A 15437-nucleotide genomic window follows, 5' to 3' on the forward strand; every position below is an offset into this window, starting at 1 on the left:
CGAACATCGGTTTATAAACCGGGTTACATCCTCAAGGGGGCTTTTTTTATATAATTAATGCCACTGAATGGTGCGAATCCAAGATCTCCCCAAATCCAATGTATTCCAAAAATGGGGTCAAAGCCAAGGTTAGTGGGTGATTCAGATTAGGCCATGCCAACAACCAACAACAGCTTTTAGATAGTTTATTTCATTTATTGAGTCAAATCTAATGGAATATGTTCCCATAATTGGGCAAAGCTATGAGCTAAGGGAATATAAGAATCATATTGCATGGTAAAGTGATAAGGGATCGAATATAGTGAGAAGGCAGCTTGGATTGTTGTCATCTCGCACATATGTTGTCAATTAATGGAGCAAAAGTTGAATAAGAAAAGATTTGCTGTGTCTGATCCTTTTGAAAACACTTCATTTGAAAGCCTCCCCAAGGAAAGCCTTTAAATGGATATGAATAATGCACCACAGTTGTTACTAGGAATAGAATTAGGAATGATCTCATCCCACACTGGGTGGAAAACAGTGAGATAATGAAATAAATATAAAGAACTAGCACATTGGTTGTCAAAAGTATATTTTGAATGACAAATTTAATTGAGTAATTGGGAATAAATATATAATAATAGATTTAATATGCATTTTATATAAAATCTTTATGATCTTGCAAAGTTATCAATGCTAGCTTAGGGTGTCAAAATTCCATTTAATAGTGGAGCACTTGAGCGAAGCAAGTTATAAATTCTATAAATTATTTGTTTTATAACAAGACATGAGAAGTATTTGATTAAAATTTTTTTTTTTTTTTTTTTAAATCAATTTTCATCTCTATTTTGCCTATTTAAAATAAAAAGTTGTTTTACCAGTGGTCCACTTAAGTGGAGGATGAAATTCTATACACTTTTCTTTTGACCTAATTCTAAAATTATGGATTATCTACTCTTATAATATAGCCTTCATGCTATTTTTTTTAATTCAAATTTGAGATTGAAATGATAATTACCATTGTGAGACCATAATACTCCCATCATTGTTTCATTTTATATCCAATCCTTAGGTCTTCCTAAACCTCGCCATAAACCACCCCCTCACCTTCACTTGTTGGCCGCTATTCCATCCACAAATAATCATCCACCTCCCATTTTATTTCTTCATTCACCAAACAGCCCCACCAGAAGTCCTTTCACCTCATGCGACATAAAAATTAAGGACGAAGCTATCCAAACCTTATAAACATGGCTTCCCATGCAACAGTAAGAGCTTGAGGAAGAGATGATGAAGAACTGGAAAGGGCTCTTCTATTATGTTTGGCACTCAGACTGCCACACATCTCAAGCTCATCTATCGTCTTATGAGTGCCTTGTGGATAATACTTTGATGGTTGATGATAAGTATCCTGCTCAAGGTGTCAATTTTTGGTGGTGGTGGTGGATGAAGTAGGAAATAAACTAGATGGGTGGGTGATTTCCGGTGGAGGCAGTGGTGGTTGGCAAGGGAAGGTGAGGACAGTAGTGGCCTTGGTGGGTATTTTTCAATGAGGTATAGGAAGAAGATAGGAATACCTTGACCCACCTAAAGGTCGGGCTTGGAATGACACAATGGTGGGGGCATTATGGTCATAGTGCTACAAGAAGCAGATGAGCTAGCAGAGGGGATTCAAAGTTGGGATATGAGGTTTATCAAACCACTTTGAAGTAAGCTTGTGACCACTAGACCTCCACCCCCGATGGTATTTTATTGAGATTTTAAATTAGGGAAAACATCATCTGCTATGCATAGCAGTGCATACATATATACCAAATGATTGGCAGAGAAAACAAAGTAAATACAAGACTATTGAAGGTTTTTTAAATTTAAAATTAAGCTTTTAATCTCAGCCAATCATTTGGTACAAAAATGCATTACTCTGCACAACGGATGATTTTGTTTCTTAACTAAATTAAAGCTGCATCCATATTAAGGCAACATGTTTTATGGTTTTTAGGACTTTGCTTGATTGATGCATAATAAATGCGGAGCAATATGCAACCTGGGGTGAAGATGAGTGGTTGATAACTCGTGGTCAAGACAAAATATCAACCACATGTTTCACATTTAAACTTTACCAAAAAGAAATTTATTTAAGTAAAATGAGGCGAAACAACCACAAACTTTGATCTAGACTGTAGGCTACACGTGCTGTAGTGGCACCGAAGCAATTATATAAATATTAGGGCTACATTTGGGTGTCAAGAAAAGAAAACAATTTGAATTCACGGTGCATGAGTGTAGCATGTTTGTTTACTACAAGAAAGAAGAAAAAGAAAAAGTGTAGCATGTCTATTTATTTATTTTTTGTGTACGAGGTTGCGCCCACCACGATTACAACTTCAAGGGAGCTTTTATATAATTAATGCTGCCAAATGGGTGCGAACCCTAGATCTCCCCATAGGGAGGAAGGTTGGGCTTTTAACCGCTTTACTAACCCATCATTGGTATTGGCAGTGTAGCATGTTTTTGTCGCATTAATGCTGTTATTTTTAATTGGCATCAAACCATAAAACATTTACCGACCCATGGGCCGATCTTCGATAGCCCATTAAGATTGTTCACCCAAAAAAGACAAAAAGAAAAAAAGAAAGCCCATTAAGATTTGGTTTCAAACTTGCCGTTGTCTCGGACTCTCGGATGGGTTCTCGCAGACTTCCCAAATTCTTCAATCGAAAATTTCAAATCACTCGCCAAAACGTTGTTCTCGAAGGTGACCAAGGGTTTCGTTTCTCCAGATCGCTTCCATTTCCTGAAACCTGCATTCTTCTTCACATATTCTATCCCATAAAGGTAATGACGAAAAGGTAGAAGATTAAGGATTTGGAATTCATCTTGACCACGATAAATGCTTCCTGGAGAGCCTTCGTTGTGTTTATCGTTTCCTAAATTGTCTTCGGTTTCCTTTGTTTCTCTTCTTTTATCTTCTAGATTCTGCTGTCATCTTTGAGATGAATTCGTATTGTTCTCAAAAGAGGCTAGTCACTCCTCGATTGTTCAAGCGTGGACTCAAAGGATAAATCTGGAGACTGCTTAGTTCCGCTGCGAGGGACTGTGTTTCACTTCGTGTAAGTTCAACTCAATACGGCACTCCAGGTATGATTTCCCTCCGTCTTGAGTTACTTAACTACTTTATCAGAGTAGAAGTAAAAGATGTAGAAACAATTCTGTAAGTTGAACTCCCATTTTTGTTACAAATTTCAGAACGAAAGTGAGATTATTTACAGTTTCATGATTTTACTGGTAAACAATCCACTGTCCTCATGTTAATTATCTGGATGGAGGTACTTGCTCCAGCGGAAATGTTTTATTGAAATTATTATATTTTTTTCCCATGTATTTGGCGGGTAGTAATGAAATTTATGAGTCAAAAGTTATTCTTGATCCATTGCTTCTAAAATTTACAATGACATTGCATCTCTCTCTCTCTTTTTGTGAAAAGATGACAATGCATTTTCAGTTCCCAAAGAATTGGCTCCAAGAAATAAGCCCATAAGTAATGTTTTTATGTGAAGTGTCTCAAATAATCTCAGTTGGAGTAGCTTCTGGCCTAATGAGGTTCCATTTTATTAATCTTTTGTTTTTATTGTCTTGGAAGTTGCTTTTTTTACTACTAGGAACTACACTTAAAAAGTTATTGATTGACTCTGGTGAGCATAATGTGATGCACATTTAGGTTGTTTCTGAGTATTGAATCTTCGTTACTTTAAATTAGAACCCTGTAAAAGTTGGAAGGTAAAGCAATGCTACTTATGACGTAATACTTGTACTCATTCTCTTATTACTTCCGAGCTTTGGATTTGATCTGTTGATACATTTGTATAATTTTTCTTTTATCATGTCTGTGATTGCCTGGATACTCAAACTCAACTATGCCTTAGCTGCATTGCTTGGCGGCACTTGTCTTCACCCCATGCGAGTCCATTGATGACTCTATCTGTGTCACAAGTATCCATTTTCCCTATTACTAGCTAGCTTGAATTACCTTTGATCTCGCCTTCCCCACATAATGCCTTCAACTTGCACCCTATTACTTCCTAATATGCCTTCATTGGTTCTAGTAATAAGTGACTTTTCTTATCTATTCTATTACTTGTGCTATCCCAAGTTTTTGGCTTAGCATTCATTTTTTTCCTTAAAACCCATCTCAACATTCATATTGCAGCCACATGGATCTTATATCTGTAGGTACATTGGTTTGCCAACATTTTTGTTCCCTAGTTTCTTTTTCTTTTACTTTCTAATTTCATATTTTGAAAGTATCCAGTATTGGTATTGCTGACAATCTTTGCAAAATCAGTCTAGTTCTAGTTTTTGTTGAGAAAAATTTTGCTCTCTCTCTCTCAGTAGTAACACTGCATGTGCAAATGCACAGGTGATGTGTTTTTGAGTCAGTCTTCATTGATGTATAGAGTTGCTGCCATTAAATGACTGCATCAGGTAAGAAGAACCACACCTCCAGCCTTCTTTCCTCTTAAAACTTCTTTTATTTTCCTGAACCCTATTACAAATTGCTAGAAGGAGCCTTCATTCATTCCCATTGTGGCCCTATCACTTCCCCTATCACTTCGCTAAAACTCTATCTTCCATTAAAACACTCACTACCTTTGACAAGCTAAAACCTGGAACTCCCATTTATTTTCTTTCTACCATCAAATTCTCTCTGTGTTTTGAAGATATCAGCCCCCCTAGAGTGTTAACATTCAATCCAAAAGCCAGCTCCGGAATCCCCTTGAAACCACATTGACCTGCCATCTCCAATCTTCTCAACTGCCTTATAAGTTAGGGGTTGATATTCAGCCATTAAAATTGGTCCAAACTTGGATCAAGTACTTCCCCAGCCCCCTTTACACTCAAACCAGTACCCAGTCCCATCTGAATTCTAGAACCATAGAACCCCTTTTGCCCTTTGAACACCTACACCCTAAAGCAGAGCTGGTTCAATTTGAGGCCCTAAACTTCGTCCTTAATTCAGTTGAGGCGGCATCAGTTTGCCCCTGCACATTTTATTCCTTAGGTCCCATAGTTAATTTTTGCTTCCTAATGTACCCTAACTTCACAAGGCCTAATTACTTATATCTGCTGTTCTTATCTAACCCTTTCATATTTGGTTAAATGCAGTTCTCCCCCCCCCCCCCCCCCAACGGTTGATTCACTTGCAATTTTGCCTGTACATTCTTCTTTTGTCTGCCATATAGTTAGTTACATGTAAATGCAGAGGGTGTCCACTGCAGGGTTTGGGAAGGGTCATATTATACACAACCTTGCCCTTGCTTTTGCAGAAAGGCTGTTTCTAGACTCATGCATCACTTTGGTCACAATGGAGTACATTTACTGTTGCTCCAATGCCCACCTTATTTAACATATTCTTTATATTAAGCAGCTGTTGAATTACCACCAATTTTTGCAGTCTTATTTCTTTGATTGATTGTTAGACTTGGTCAAAAGTTCTTTTCATATTGGAGTTCTTTATCTATTTTGATATGATCCTTTGCTGCTATTGGTGCTGTTGCATCTGTTCTTGATTATGGGATCTATAGTTATTTTTTCAATCCCGCTTATTGCTGCCATATGATAATGGGTTACTCTTTGGTCTTCTCCCCTGCATTATTTGTATATGTGCAGTGTTACATGTGAAGGGGCGGCGGAACTAGTACTATCATTTGATATTTGAAGATCATTACTGTTATTATCTTACATAATTTGCTCTTTTTTTTTTTGTTTAATGAAGATGGTTATAGTTGTAGTTTTCAACAACAAGATACTCTTATGTGCTTTCCATTGACCTACTGTTGTATTATGTGGTTCCTTATAACCCTATGCTGCTTTATTTGTTTTCCAGTTTTCCAGTAGCTTATGCAAGTGTTTTATCAGTTGTCCCCGTGGTAACCTATATTGCACTTCAGTGATCTGTAGTATCCTATGCTACACAGTGTTTAGTGCTTCACTTCAACCTCTGCAGTTCTTTTACCAGTGGTCCAGCATGGCCTCTGTTGCAGCTTTATCTGTCTTTTTTGTGAAGATCATCACTTGCTTTCCTTGAGAAAGGGCATATGACGTTGTTGTTGACCTTTTGTTATGATATTCTGGATTGCAGTTGAAATTTTTGCCTCCTTTTTGTACGTTGCAGTCTGGCTTTATTCGAAGGAAGATTTTTCTCTGCTATTGTTGGCTGATGTTGGTTGTGCTTTAGATGGTATTGCCAATTTCCATGCTCCTTAGTGGCTGCAGCTGCTACATTTTTTCAAGACTGTTCTGCTATTTATATTTTCTTGTTTGTTTCAAGCTGAGCCTTTTAGTAACTGTGGGCACACTCTCCAGCTTGAGAATGAGGTGAATTTTGTATCTTAAGGGGGAGATTTAGTGTTTATTCGAGAATAAGAGACATCTAAGTTGAATGATAGTCTTAAGCTAACAACTTATCATTTATTTTAGTTAGTGTACAGTTGTAATTAGACTCTGAATAGGTTTCCTTCTAAGAGTTGGTTGCTTAATTGCGGAAGAGGTTCTTTGTAATAGATTCAAATTTATTCCTATTTTGTTCACCCTCTCTCCTCTGTTCCATTTGTTTTCCATCTGTTTTACTTCTTTAGAGGTACTGGCTGTTAAAATCAAGGTTTGTCACAAGAATGATTCAAACCTTAGCACTAGTTTAAACTGAACTTTCTTGCTTGCTGTGGTGTTTGTACAAATTCTTTTTATTCTCTAGGAGGTTCTCTTGGGAAACTGCTTTTGGTAAATGATTTAATTTGAAACTAATGAAATATCTAAATAACAAAAAAGTGCATCGTCTCAATTTATTTCAACCCTTTCCTTTCTTCTGGTCCCCAAGTAGGATGATGACTAAACCTTTAACTTGTGTCATCTGTAGTATGACTTACTTCTTTCCAGTGTGGTAATAATATCATTACAGATGAAGGAAATCATTAATGTCAATTTTATTGTGGAAACTAGTAAAATTATGCCTAATGATTGACCAAGAAGATAGTTTATTAAATATATGATATAGAAGTAAACTAGTCATACAATTTAAGTTAGAATCTTTGAGGTTTTCTTTTCCAAAAATTTATGCCCCAAGAAACTGTGCAGTTTTTGCTTAATTTGATTAAAGAAAACGGGATTTCTATTAAATGCACTGTTTTATGATTTTGGTCCTTAAATTGTGCAAGGCTTATAGTTTCATGCAATGGGTTAAGGGAATAATTATACAGAAGGGGGGGGGGGGGGTAAAACTACATGAATGAAGGTTGATTTGCCCTTTTATATTTTTCTATATGGTAATGCTATTGTTGAGTTTATGTGTCTTGCTTCAGTGATATATGCATATATTGAGAAGATGTGATAGGTTATGGCTTATAGTGGTATCAATGTTCCAGTATTGTATCTCATCATATCCTTCAATTGCATCTCATTCCACAATGCAAAACATTGTTCTATACTACGACAGTGATGATGTGTAGATCTACAAAATGTACTGTTGACAAGGAACGTAAGAAACTGATGTATATATTCTTCACAATCATAAATGGCTCTCTGTCGGCGGATGGATTAGTGCCAATCAACAGTGACATCTCAGAGAAGACTATCTTTCTTTTTTATTTTTTATTTATTTTTTGAAATCACAGAATAGTTTCAGCCATATTTTATATATGTTCTTCAGGTAATAGTCCTTCTAGCTCACATAGCTTTCAGAACCAACCCGTATGTCAAGCCAGGGTTAGGGACGTCCCTAACCAAAATTATGCTAATCTTTTATGGTGTGATACCTAGTCTGGATATGACTTGTCAGAGCCATGGATGTGTATGATTTTTTCCCCTAAAGAAAATTAGAATATAGCATAAACAGAGTCGGCTGGGTACAAAATGGAAAGGGTTTGACTGGCAGGTTCACTGAGGTTTGTTGCTAAAATCTGTCTTAGTAACGCCTAGATGCTGGTCACAGGCTTATTAGTAGCTTATCAATCTGTGTTTTTAACTGGTGGGAGCAAGTAACACAATACAACATTGTTGGGGGGTGGGGGGGGGGGTTCTATCATGAGAAATGAAAGCAAAAATGTCTCATGCAAAGCCGGTCCAAAAAACATAACATTCGCATAATATATATTTCACTAGCTTAAAGCTGCATTTGTGTTCCTATTGCCAAAATAACACTGCTAATGACTAAAATTACATTTAAGAATCAGCTCATGTGTGGGTGTCTATGGTTATCAGTTCATTGACTTCCTATGAAGTACTATTGTTGGGTGACCCCGTGGCCTGCACCAAGTAGAGGCGGTGACATGGTGTTCCATCATCTGGGTTGGTTTGTACCGCCCTGGGCAGGCTGCGGATCTTGTTGAATATATTTAGGGGATCATGCAACAGGCCAAAATTGGCATCAGGGTCTCCAATCTGTGAAAGTTTGACATCAGAAAATCCAAGAGATGGCAAAAGATGATCAGGCCAGTCACTATAGAAGTGGTAGGTTGATTCGGAGATTGTGGTTGAGGACTTATTCATGAAATCAGCGAGGAGGACTGTGTCAGTCAAGGTGCAGTTGGCTGCTATGGTTTTCAGTACCTGCATGGCATGGTGGTGGGACAGGTAATAAAGGATCCCTTCTAGAAGCCACACTGTATTCCTTTCAGGCATGAAACCAGAATGTTGAAGCTTCTCAAGCCAGTTATCGTCCCTGATGTCAGCAGGCACTCTGGTTATGGATTTAGCCATCACCTTTAGTTGTTCATGTTCATTGGTGGACCACGTTGCCGCTTGCAGAAGAGTGGCCTTTATGTGCAGCAGCTCAGGGAAATCAACCTCAAAAACATTGCTTCCATTCAAGCAGCTCAAGCGGTATGCCCTGGCATCCATTCCTACAACAAAGAACCTCGAATCAAATTTTGAAACCTGCATCATTCATTCTGGATAAAAAGTTCCAGGTGGGCTTTGTTTGAGACTGTGTGAGCATAATAATGGAATTTCCAAATCCCAATAACCTTCTGGGAGACAACTTGGTTATAATTTGGATCTGTGGGATGCAAGGCATATTCATGTGGACTCCCCTAATACCGGGGTTGACTATTCTGATTTTAAGATGGCTTCAGGTCTAAAATGATGAACTAATTGAATAGATTTCATCTCTGAACTGGCTTATTGTTGGAGTCCAGAACTCAAAAATTCTAAAATTTGATTGACAGTTCATGTTGCTTTGAACCTTACAGTGTTGTCATCATTGATTTGCATTCATTTGGGTGAAGATCATAGAATTGTTTTCCCTTTAGTGTAGTTTTGATCATTTAATCCGTGTATAGGCCAAAAGTAGATGGGATGACAATTATATGGAAGAATTTGTTGCTTAGCACTTATACTCTGTTTTCTGAACCAACTTGAAACGCAGGTGAGAGATCTAGCCATGAAGTGAAAAAGCTACATGGGGAACCTGACTCTAGTTGGGCCTCGTTAATTCTGAATACAAGACATACTAGTGCTGGGTTCTCAAATGGTAGAATGCAGTTGACAGGATATAACAGAGCAATTACAAACCTGCACCAAGTAGAACAACCTGGGACTCTCCACCATTAAAAGAGTTGAGAGCTGCTTCGAGCTTTGAATCAAACCAGAGGGTTCGGACTGCAAGAATGACTCCGGAAACTTCGCGAGCATTGTTCAGGCGGTCTCTTGTTATCTTCTCATGAAAACTCTTCAGGTATGCTTCCCCAGCCAGTACCTCTGCAAGTGGATCATGGATCACATGCTTCCACAAGGCTCTTCCTGCCGCAGTCTGGCACGCAGTGCGCTGGAGTGAATCCCACTCATTGTTAATGGTTGCGTGAATTGCTCTTACTGTATCAGACAACAGCAAGCTTGAGAGCTGCAACTCTGGCCATGCCGAGTCCCCTTCCTGTGGTTGTCTATTCTCTTTTACAGACATGTTCCAGGGGAATTCAAATTGCAACAAAAATTCTTAAAAAGGCTCCAGAGAAAGCAAAGAAGCCAAGAATGAGCATGCAATGCTTTGTATCCCCACTGTCATGCAATAAGAAAAATAGCAGAGAAGGGATTCTGTGGAGAAAAGGGAGAGGATAAGTAGAAGGGGATAAGGAAAAGAGAACCACACACAACCAACGTTTCAAAAACCCACTAACGTATCCAAGCTCTCTGCCGCGATGGTAAGGAGAAGCTGTTAGGTGATCCACGTCCGTTGTGACTGTCTGAAATGTCACCTATCAATCTCTTAATCCTTATCAACTGAAAGTGCAAGAGAGAGAGAAGAAAAAAGAAAAAAAAGGAGAGGAGACAACAAAACCAACAAAGAGGGTCATGAGACTTTTCGTTCCCATTACGTTTGTGGATTTGAAATGGATGATCATTTTCTTCTCGATGAATAACATATGTTTATCAGTGACATCGAAAGGTTGAGGTAAGATTTAGAACATAGAATTTTTTTATTATTTTAATTTAATCTGAGCCTTTAGATGTGACTGATGGACATGTCTCCTTCACCAGAGGGAAATGGATGGGACTTAATAAAATTCTTCAGGTTTGCTTTGCTCATTAAAAAAACGCTGCCCTTATCTGGGCCATCGGTGGAATTAAGAAGAAGTTTGAATTTTGCCCTTAGAAGATATTGAGAAGTATGGATCTTATCACTCAACAAATCTTGCATTGGTTAAAGGATAAACTAAAAAGCTGCTACTAGCAAACTTAGGACCTCATCATTTTTAGAATTTTTTTTGGGTGTCTGATGTTCATCCAAGCCAACATTGAATACATCATCAGAGGGAGATTTGTCTGCAAGGGTCGAATCCATGTCCTCTCCACTAAGAATTATGGATCTTGCCACTCTACCAATCCTGTATTTTAGAATTTTGTTTCGAATCAGTGTCATTAACGGTTCTGAACCGTCAGATTGAGATTTAGCTCAATGAAATCTCTATCTGACAACTCAAGCTGTGTCGCTTAACAGTTGACTTAAGCAAGGTCAACATTTTTATTTAAGGCTGTGTTTCTAGATCAATAGTCTTCCACATAAGAAGAGGATCAGGAATTCCTGGCTACTATTGCTTGAGAAATGTGGATGACCAACGATAGAAGTAAAACAAAAAGATGATGTATGCACATCGTCTCGTGCTAGTTGGTTGTTCTTTATGGGGACATTGGTGGGTTCCCAAAGTTTGAGAGCTTTAACCCTACTATGTTGTGACTAATTTATTGTCTTATCTGCCCAGGAAAAGGGAAAAGGGAGAAGAACATTATCTGACGGTCCACAGAGCGTGGTAACAGTGATTGGAAAAAAAAATTAGAAATATTGAAGTGTAATCGTGAGAGTCCGGATCAGTTACCCGTCACGGTTGGGTGATGAGAGGGTTTTTTAATTTTTTACCGGTGAGTCCCACTAAATTTGTGGTGGTAAACCCGTCGAGAAGCACACCCCGTCAAGGGTGATGATCCGGATTTGTAATCGTGGTGCGTGTAATGAACCTCATATCCAAAAAAAATAGAAATATTGATATCTTGGAATTTATTGAATTACCAAAATGTGTAGAAAACAGAATACATGCCTTTATGAGTGGGATGTGCTTTGTTACATTTTCTCACCATATTTTTTTGAGGTGGATTTACTTTTAAATATTAATAAAATAAATCATAAATGTTTGTAGATTCTTTTTTAAATGTATAATGCAAAGGTGTGACAGGAGTACAATCTTTAACTCATGGATATAATAGATAAAAATTTTCATTATTATTTATAATATATATATATATATATAAATAAAGATTATTTGGTTCCAAATTTATGTTCAAAAAAAAAAGACATTATGAAATTTCTTAATTATAGTTTATGAGCTGACTACCATGAAATAAGTAGGAAGTTTTCCAAAATTGATCATTAAATTTTTTTTTTATTCTCATTAATGAAAAAATGAAAAGAAAAAGAAATTGATAGTTTTATCAAGGAAGGAACAAATGGTAGTTGCAAATAGACAACGAAAATTAATAGGTCTATTAGGTGAGAATAGAACTGACAACAGATTTGATTAAGATTGTTCTGGTGTGTCAGAACAAAACTTTAATTTGTCAAATGGTAGGTCATCTATTTGAAAAATGGCAGATCGGCTAATCAATGTTCTTTGTTTTTTCTTATCCTCCACTCTTCCTCTCTTGGCCTTTGTATTTGACAATTTGAAAAGTTTGTATCCTCGTGTTTTAGTCACTTTTATACCAAAAAAAATGAAGACATTAACAGTACATTTGTAACTGATGTTTGTGGTTACCATTTTTAAAAGTTTTGTGGACGTGATCCATTTTGGGATTAACTTAACCTTTATTCTTGGTTGATCCTTGTCTATTACAAGTACGATAGTTTGGTCTTTTTTCTCTTCTTGGTTCGTTTCGAACTTTATGTACTCATGCAGATGTGTTTGCACTTTTTTTAGTTATCTGAATGAAGTGCTGCTGTTTACTAAAAAAAAAAAAAAAACTGATGTTTATTTTTACTAAGGCATTGGATGTACGTGATTTTGCTTGGGAGCAACATTGCTCCCAGTAGTCAAAGACCCAGATCTATTTTGGAGTTCATAGAAAATTTGGACTGTTGAGTGAAATGTTTATTCAACGGTCTAGATTTGCTCTAGACAATCTAGACTTGGAAGTGTATCCGAATATCGTGGACACGTAAGAGCCATTGGGATGCATTTTCTTTTATGTGTGGGCTCAATAAGGAGAGCACGTGGACATTTCAAATGCATCGGCACTGAAGACTAGGGTTTTTTTTTAATTTATTTTTTTTTTTAAAAAGCCTAAGGGTATTTTAGCAATTATATTAATTTTTTAAAAAATATTTATCACACACATCATTGATAATAATTAGATTCACTTAATAGGAATATCCACGTGCTTGCAGCCCTGTACGCGTAGAATTTTATGCCACGTGTATAGAAACCAATACAACGGTGTTGAATAAATTGACAAGGATACATATATATATACAACTTTTTATTTTACATTAAATTCCTTAATATTTTATAAATTTACAAAATATAACCGTTGGTTTTATTTGATCCTAAACCACCCAAATTTACAAAATAAATTCATAAAATAAAAGCAAAAGGACAGTAGATTCTCGAGACAGAAGGAGATATAAAACAACAAGAGGAGGGAGAGAAGAATAAGAACTACTCATTGTCATATTTGCTAAAAACAAAGCCTTTAAGATTATCTTAGGTCTGTCTCTAATTTTTGTAGTTCTTTCAATCTGAATTATATCACTTTTTTCGTACAAGATATTTATAGACCTCAGAAGGGATCTACTTGGGCTTCTAATTTCAGATTTCATTTGCTAAGTGGGACTTCCGTAGGCCATGATTCAAGGACCCACTCATTCCTATCCAGTGCCGAAGTTTAAGCTGTTTTCTTACTAGTTGGTCTTGTAACCACTTTATGAAACTCAAGCAATTATCTAAGATGACTTCTGTTTCAACTTTTCTCATTCTCACTTATTAAAGATAAATAATGTTCAATACTGGGATGTGGGATCTTTTTTATGCATTTGAGTTGTATACTCCATACCCTTGAATTATAGAAGTTGATATGCTTTGGAAGTTTCAGGGCAAGAAGAGGTAAGTCCTATTTCTGGGTGTAACCTAATTCAGGGAGTGAATTAATAGCTGGGTTAGCTAGTTTTGATTGTGATTGCAATGGTGATTCTAGGTGCTAAACATGACTCATGTGATTTTCCCAGGTATAACAAGGAAAGATGGTGATAGGAAGTTAACATGTCTTGTAGTTATTCCAGGTGTAAAGGGGCACAGAGGTTGTTCGCATTGCATTCTGGATCTGGTTGACATTGCTTCACTTCCAGAATTCCCACCCAACCAAGAGGTTGTTGGTGTAATTGCTATGGAGGATGTGTTTGAAGAACTTTTGCAGGCAACCAGCTGGTACTGTAAAAAAATCAACTTCATGAGTTTCAGTTAATTGTCTAACTTAAAATGATGTAAAATTTAACACAAATACCTTCTGAACTAACCATGATAATAGATTGCACAGTTCAGGTGTCTTTGCTTTTCATCAATCCTAGGTGCTTCAGATCCTAATCATCTTAATAATATGTTCTCTTCCCTTTTTCCTGTGTGCTGTGGTGGAGGTTTGTTGTTGTGGTGAGCTAGCATTAGACAATAATCAAGGAAAATGATGGATCCAGTGCTTGTAGTTCACTCCCTTTGATCTCTCTATTTTCTCCCTATGTGAATGCTAAGTTTGAGATATTTCTCCTACTCATCTACTGGCTTGGTCTAAAATGCCAGTATATATAGTACTGAGAGGCATGTAGTTCCTTCATCTATAAATTTTATGGAAGCATTTTTCCTTTTCTTTCTTCTGTTGGTTTGAATGATTCAAACTTTTTCCTGCCATTTCAGGAGGAGATATTGGATGAAACTGATGAATACATCAATGTTTACAGTTGTGTTTCATTGAAATAAATTATGTCTGAAAACGATTGCATAACCTGTGCTAGCTCAACCGTCAACCTCTATACTAAAAAGGAAAAGAAAAAAGGAAAATTAATTCCTTTTTCATGCTAAGCAAGCTTAACTACCCTACTTGATGGCTGAAGAAATAATATTAGCAATCATTTGGTAATAATGCTATACCATGTATTATATATAACGGCTCCCACAACTCTAGAATTCCTCCACCACCAATTTAATCATTGTGCAGAACAAATGCAATTGCAATAATAAGCCATAATGCAAAAGAAATTGATTTTTCTTCTAAACGAATTCACATGATTTTCCAAAACAGTAGTTGGAAATAAGGATTTGACACAGATAAGTCAATTGATCCATTCTAGTGACCATCGCATGGTTTGAGGATTTTACTATAAACACTTACACAACAACAAAGAAAGATTCATCTCTTTGTTTCACTTACTTGCTGGCATCTCACTGGATAATCTAGAGTGATTCAGCTTTTGGGCAGCAAATATGGTCACTATTAATTCACTATTAGAGGTCATTCATTCAATGGCCAGAAATTTCTAAGGGTTTTATCAAACAGTTAGCTCATTCTCAAATTCCAATTGGTCTTAATTTTCTGCTAGAATTCTATTTTATTTTCAAGTCCTATGAAATTTTCCAAATTTAGTTATTTTAGTTATTTTCTTGTACAACACAATGTCCATTGATGACAAATTTGTGACAATTAACAAAGCCCTAAAATTGTTTGTTGCTTTAAATATTATTAGTTTTAATTCCTTGCTCACATTTGAAGCAACTTTGCTGGTTCACGAAAGCAGGTGTCTTAATTCTAAAGATAACAATAACCATAACAAAAATCTTACCCCAAAAAAAAAAAAAGAAAAGTAAATGGAAAGGAAGAATCTATAAAAAAAATGTGAATTGAAAAAGTTGGTATTAGTATTATTCTTAATGAAA

At 36.6% G+C, this 15437-nt stretch overlaps 1 protein-coding gene across 1 annotated transcript; it reads right to left on the minus strand.

The window, feature by feature from the left end:
- Window positions 1-8232: 8232 nt before the first annotated feature.
- Window positions 8233-10311, minus strand: LOC149017730 (Leucine carboxyl methyltransferase). Its single transcript, XM_089152054.1, has 2 exons — window positions 9544-10311; window positions 8233-8873 (listed from the first exon to the last, which is right to left on the minus strand). The coding sequence occupies exons 1-2, from the start codon at window positions 9929-9931 to the stop codon at window positions 8245-8247; spliced, it is 1017 nt and encodes a 338-aa protein (XP_089008180.1). The 5' UTR covers window positions 9932-10311; the 3' UTR covers window positions 8233-8244.
- Window positions 10312-15437: the final 5126 nt, after the last annotated feature.

This window comes from Hakea prostrata, chromosome 4 (assembly GCF_041222555.1).
Source record: "Hakea prostrata isolate BN-2017 chromosome 4, UWA_Hpros_2, whole genome shotgun sequence".
Classification (NCBI taxonomy): Eukaryota; Viridiplantae; Streptophyta; class Magnoliopsida; order Proteales; family Proteaceae; genus Hakea; species Hakea prostrata.

Coding starts and splice junctions, on each gene's coding strand:
- LOC149017730 (XM_089152054.1), bottom strand. CDS start 9,931: ATGTCTGTAAAAGAGAATAGACAACCACAGGAAGGGGACTCGGCATGG. Junction 8,874..9,543: donor GGTTGTTCTACTTGGTGCAG/GTTTGTAATTGC, acceptor TCTTTGTTGTAG/GAATGGATGCCAGGGCATAC.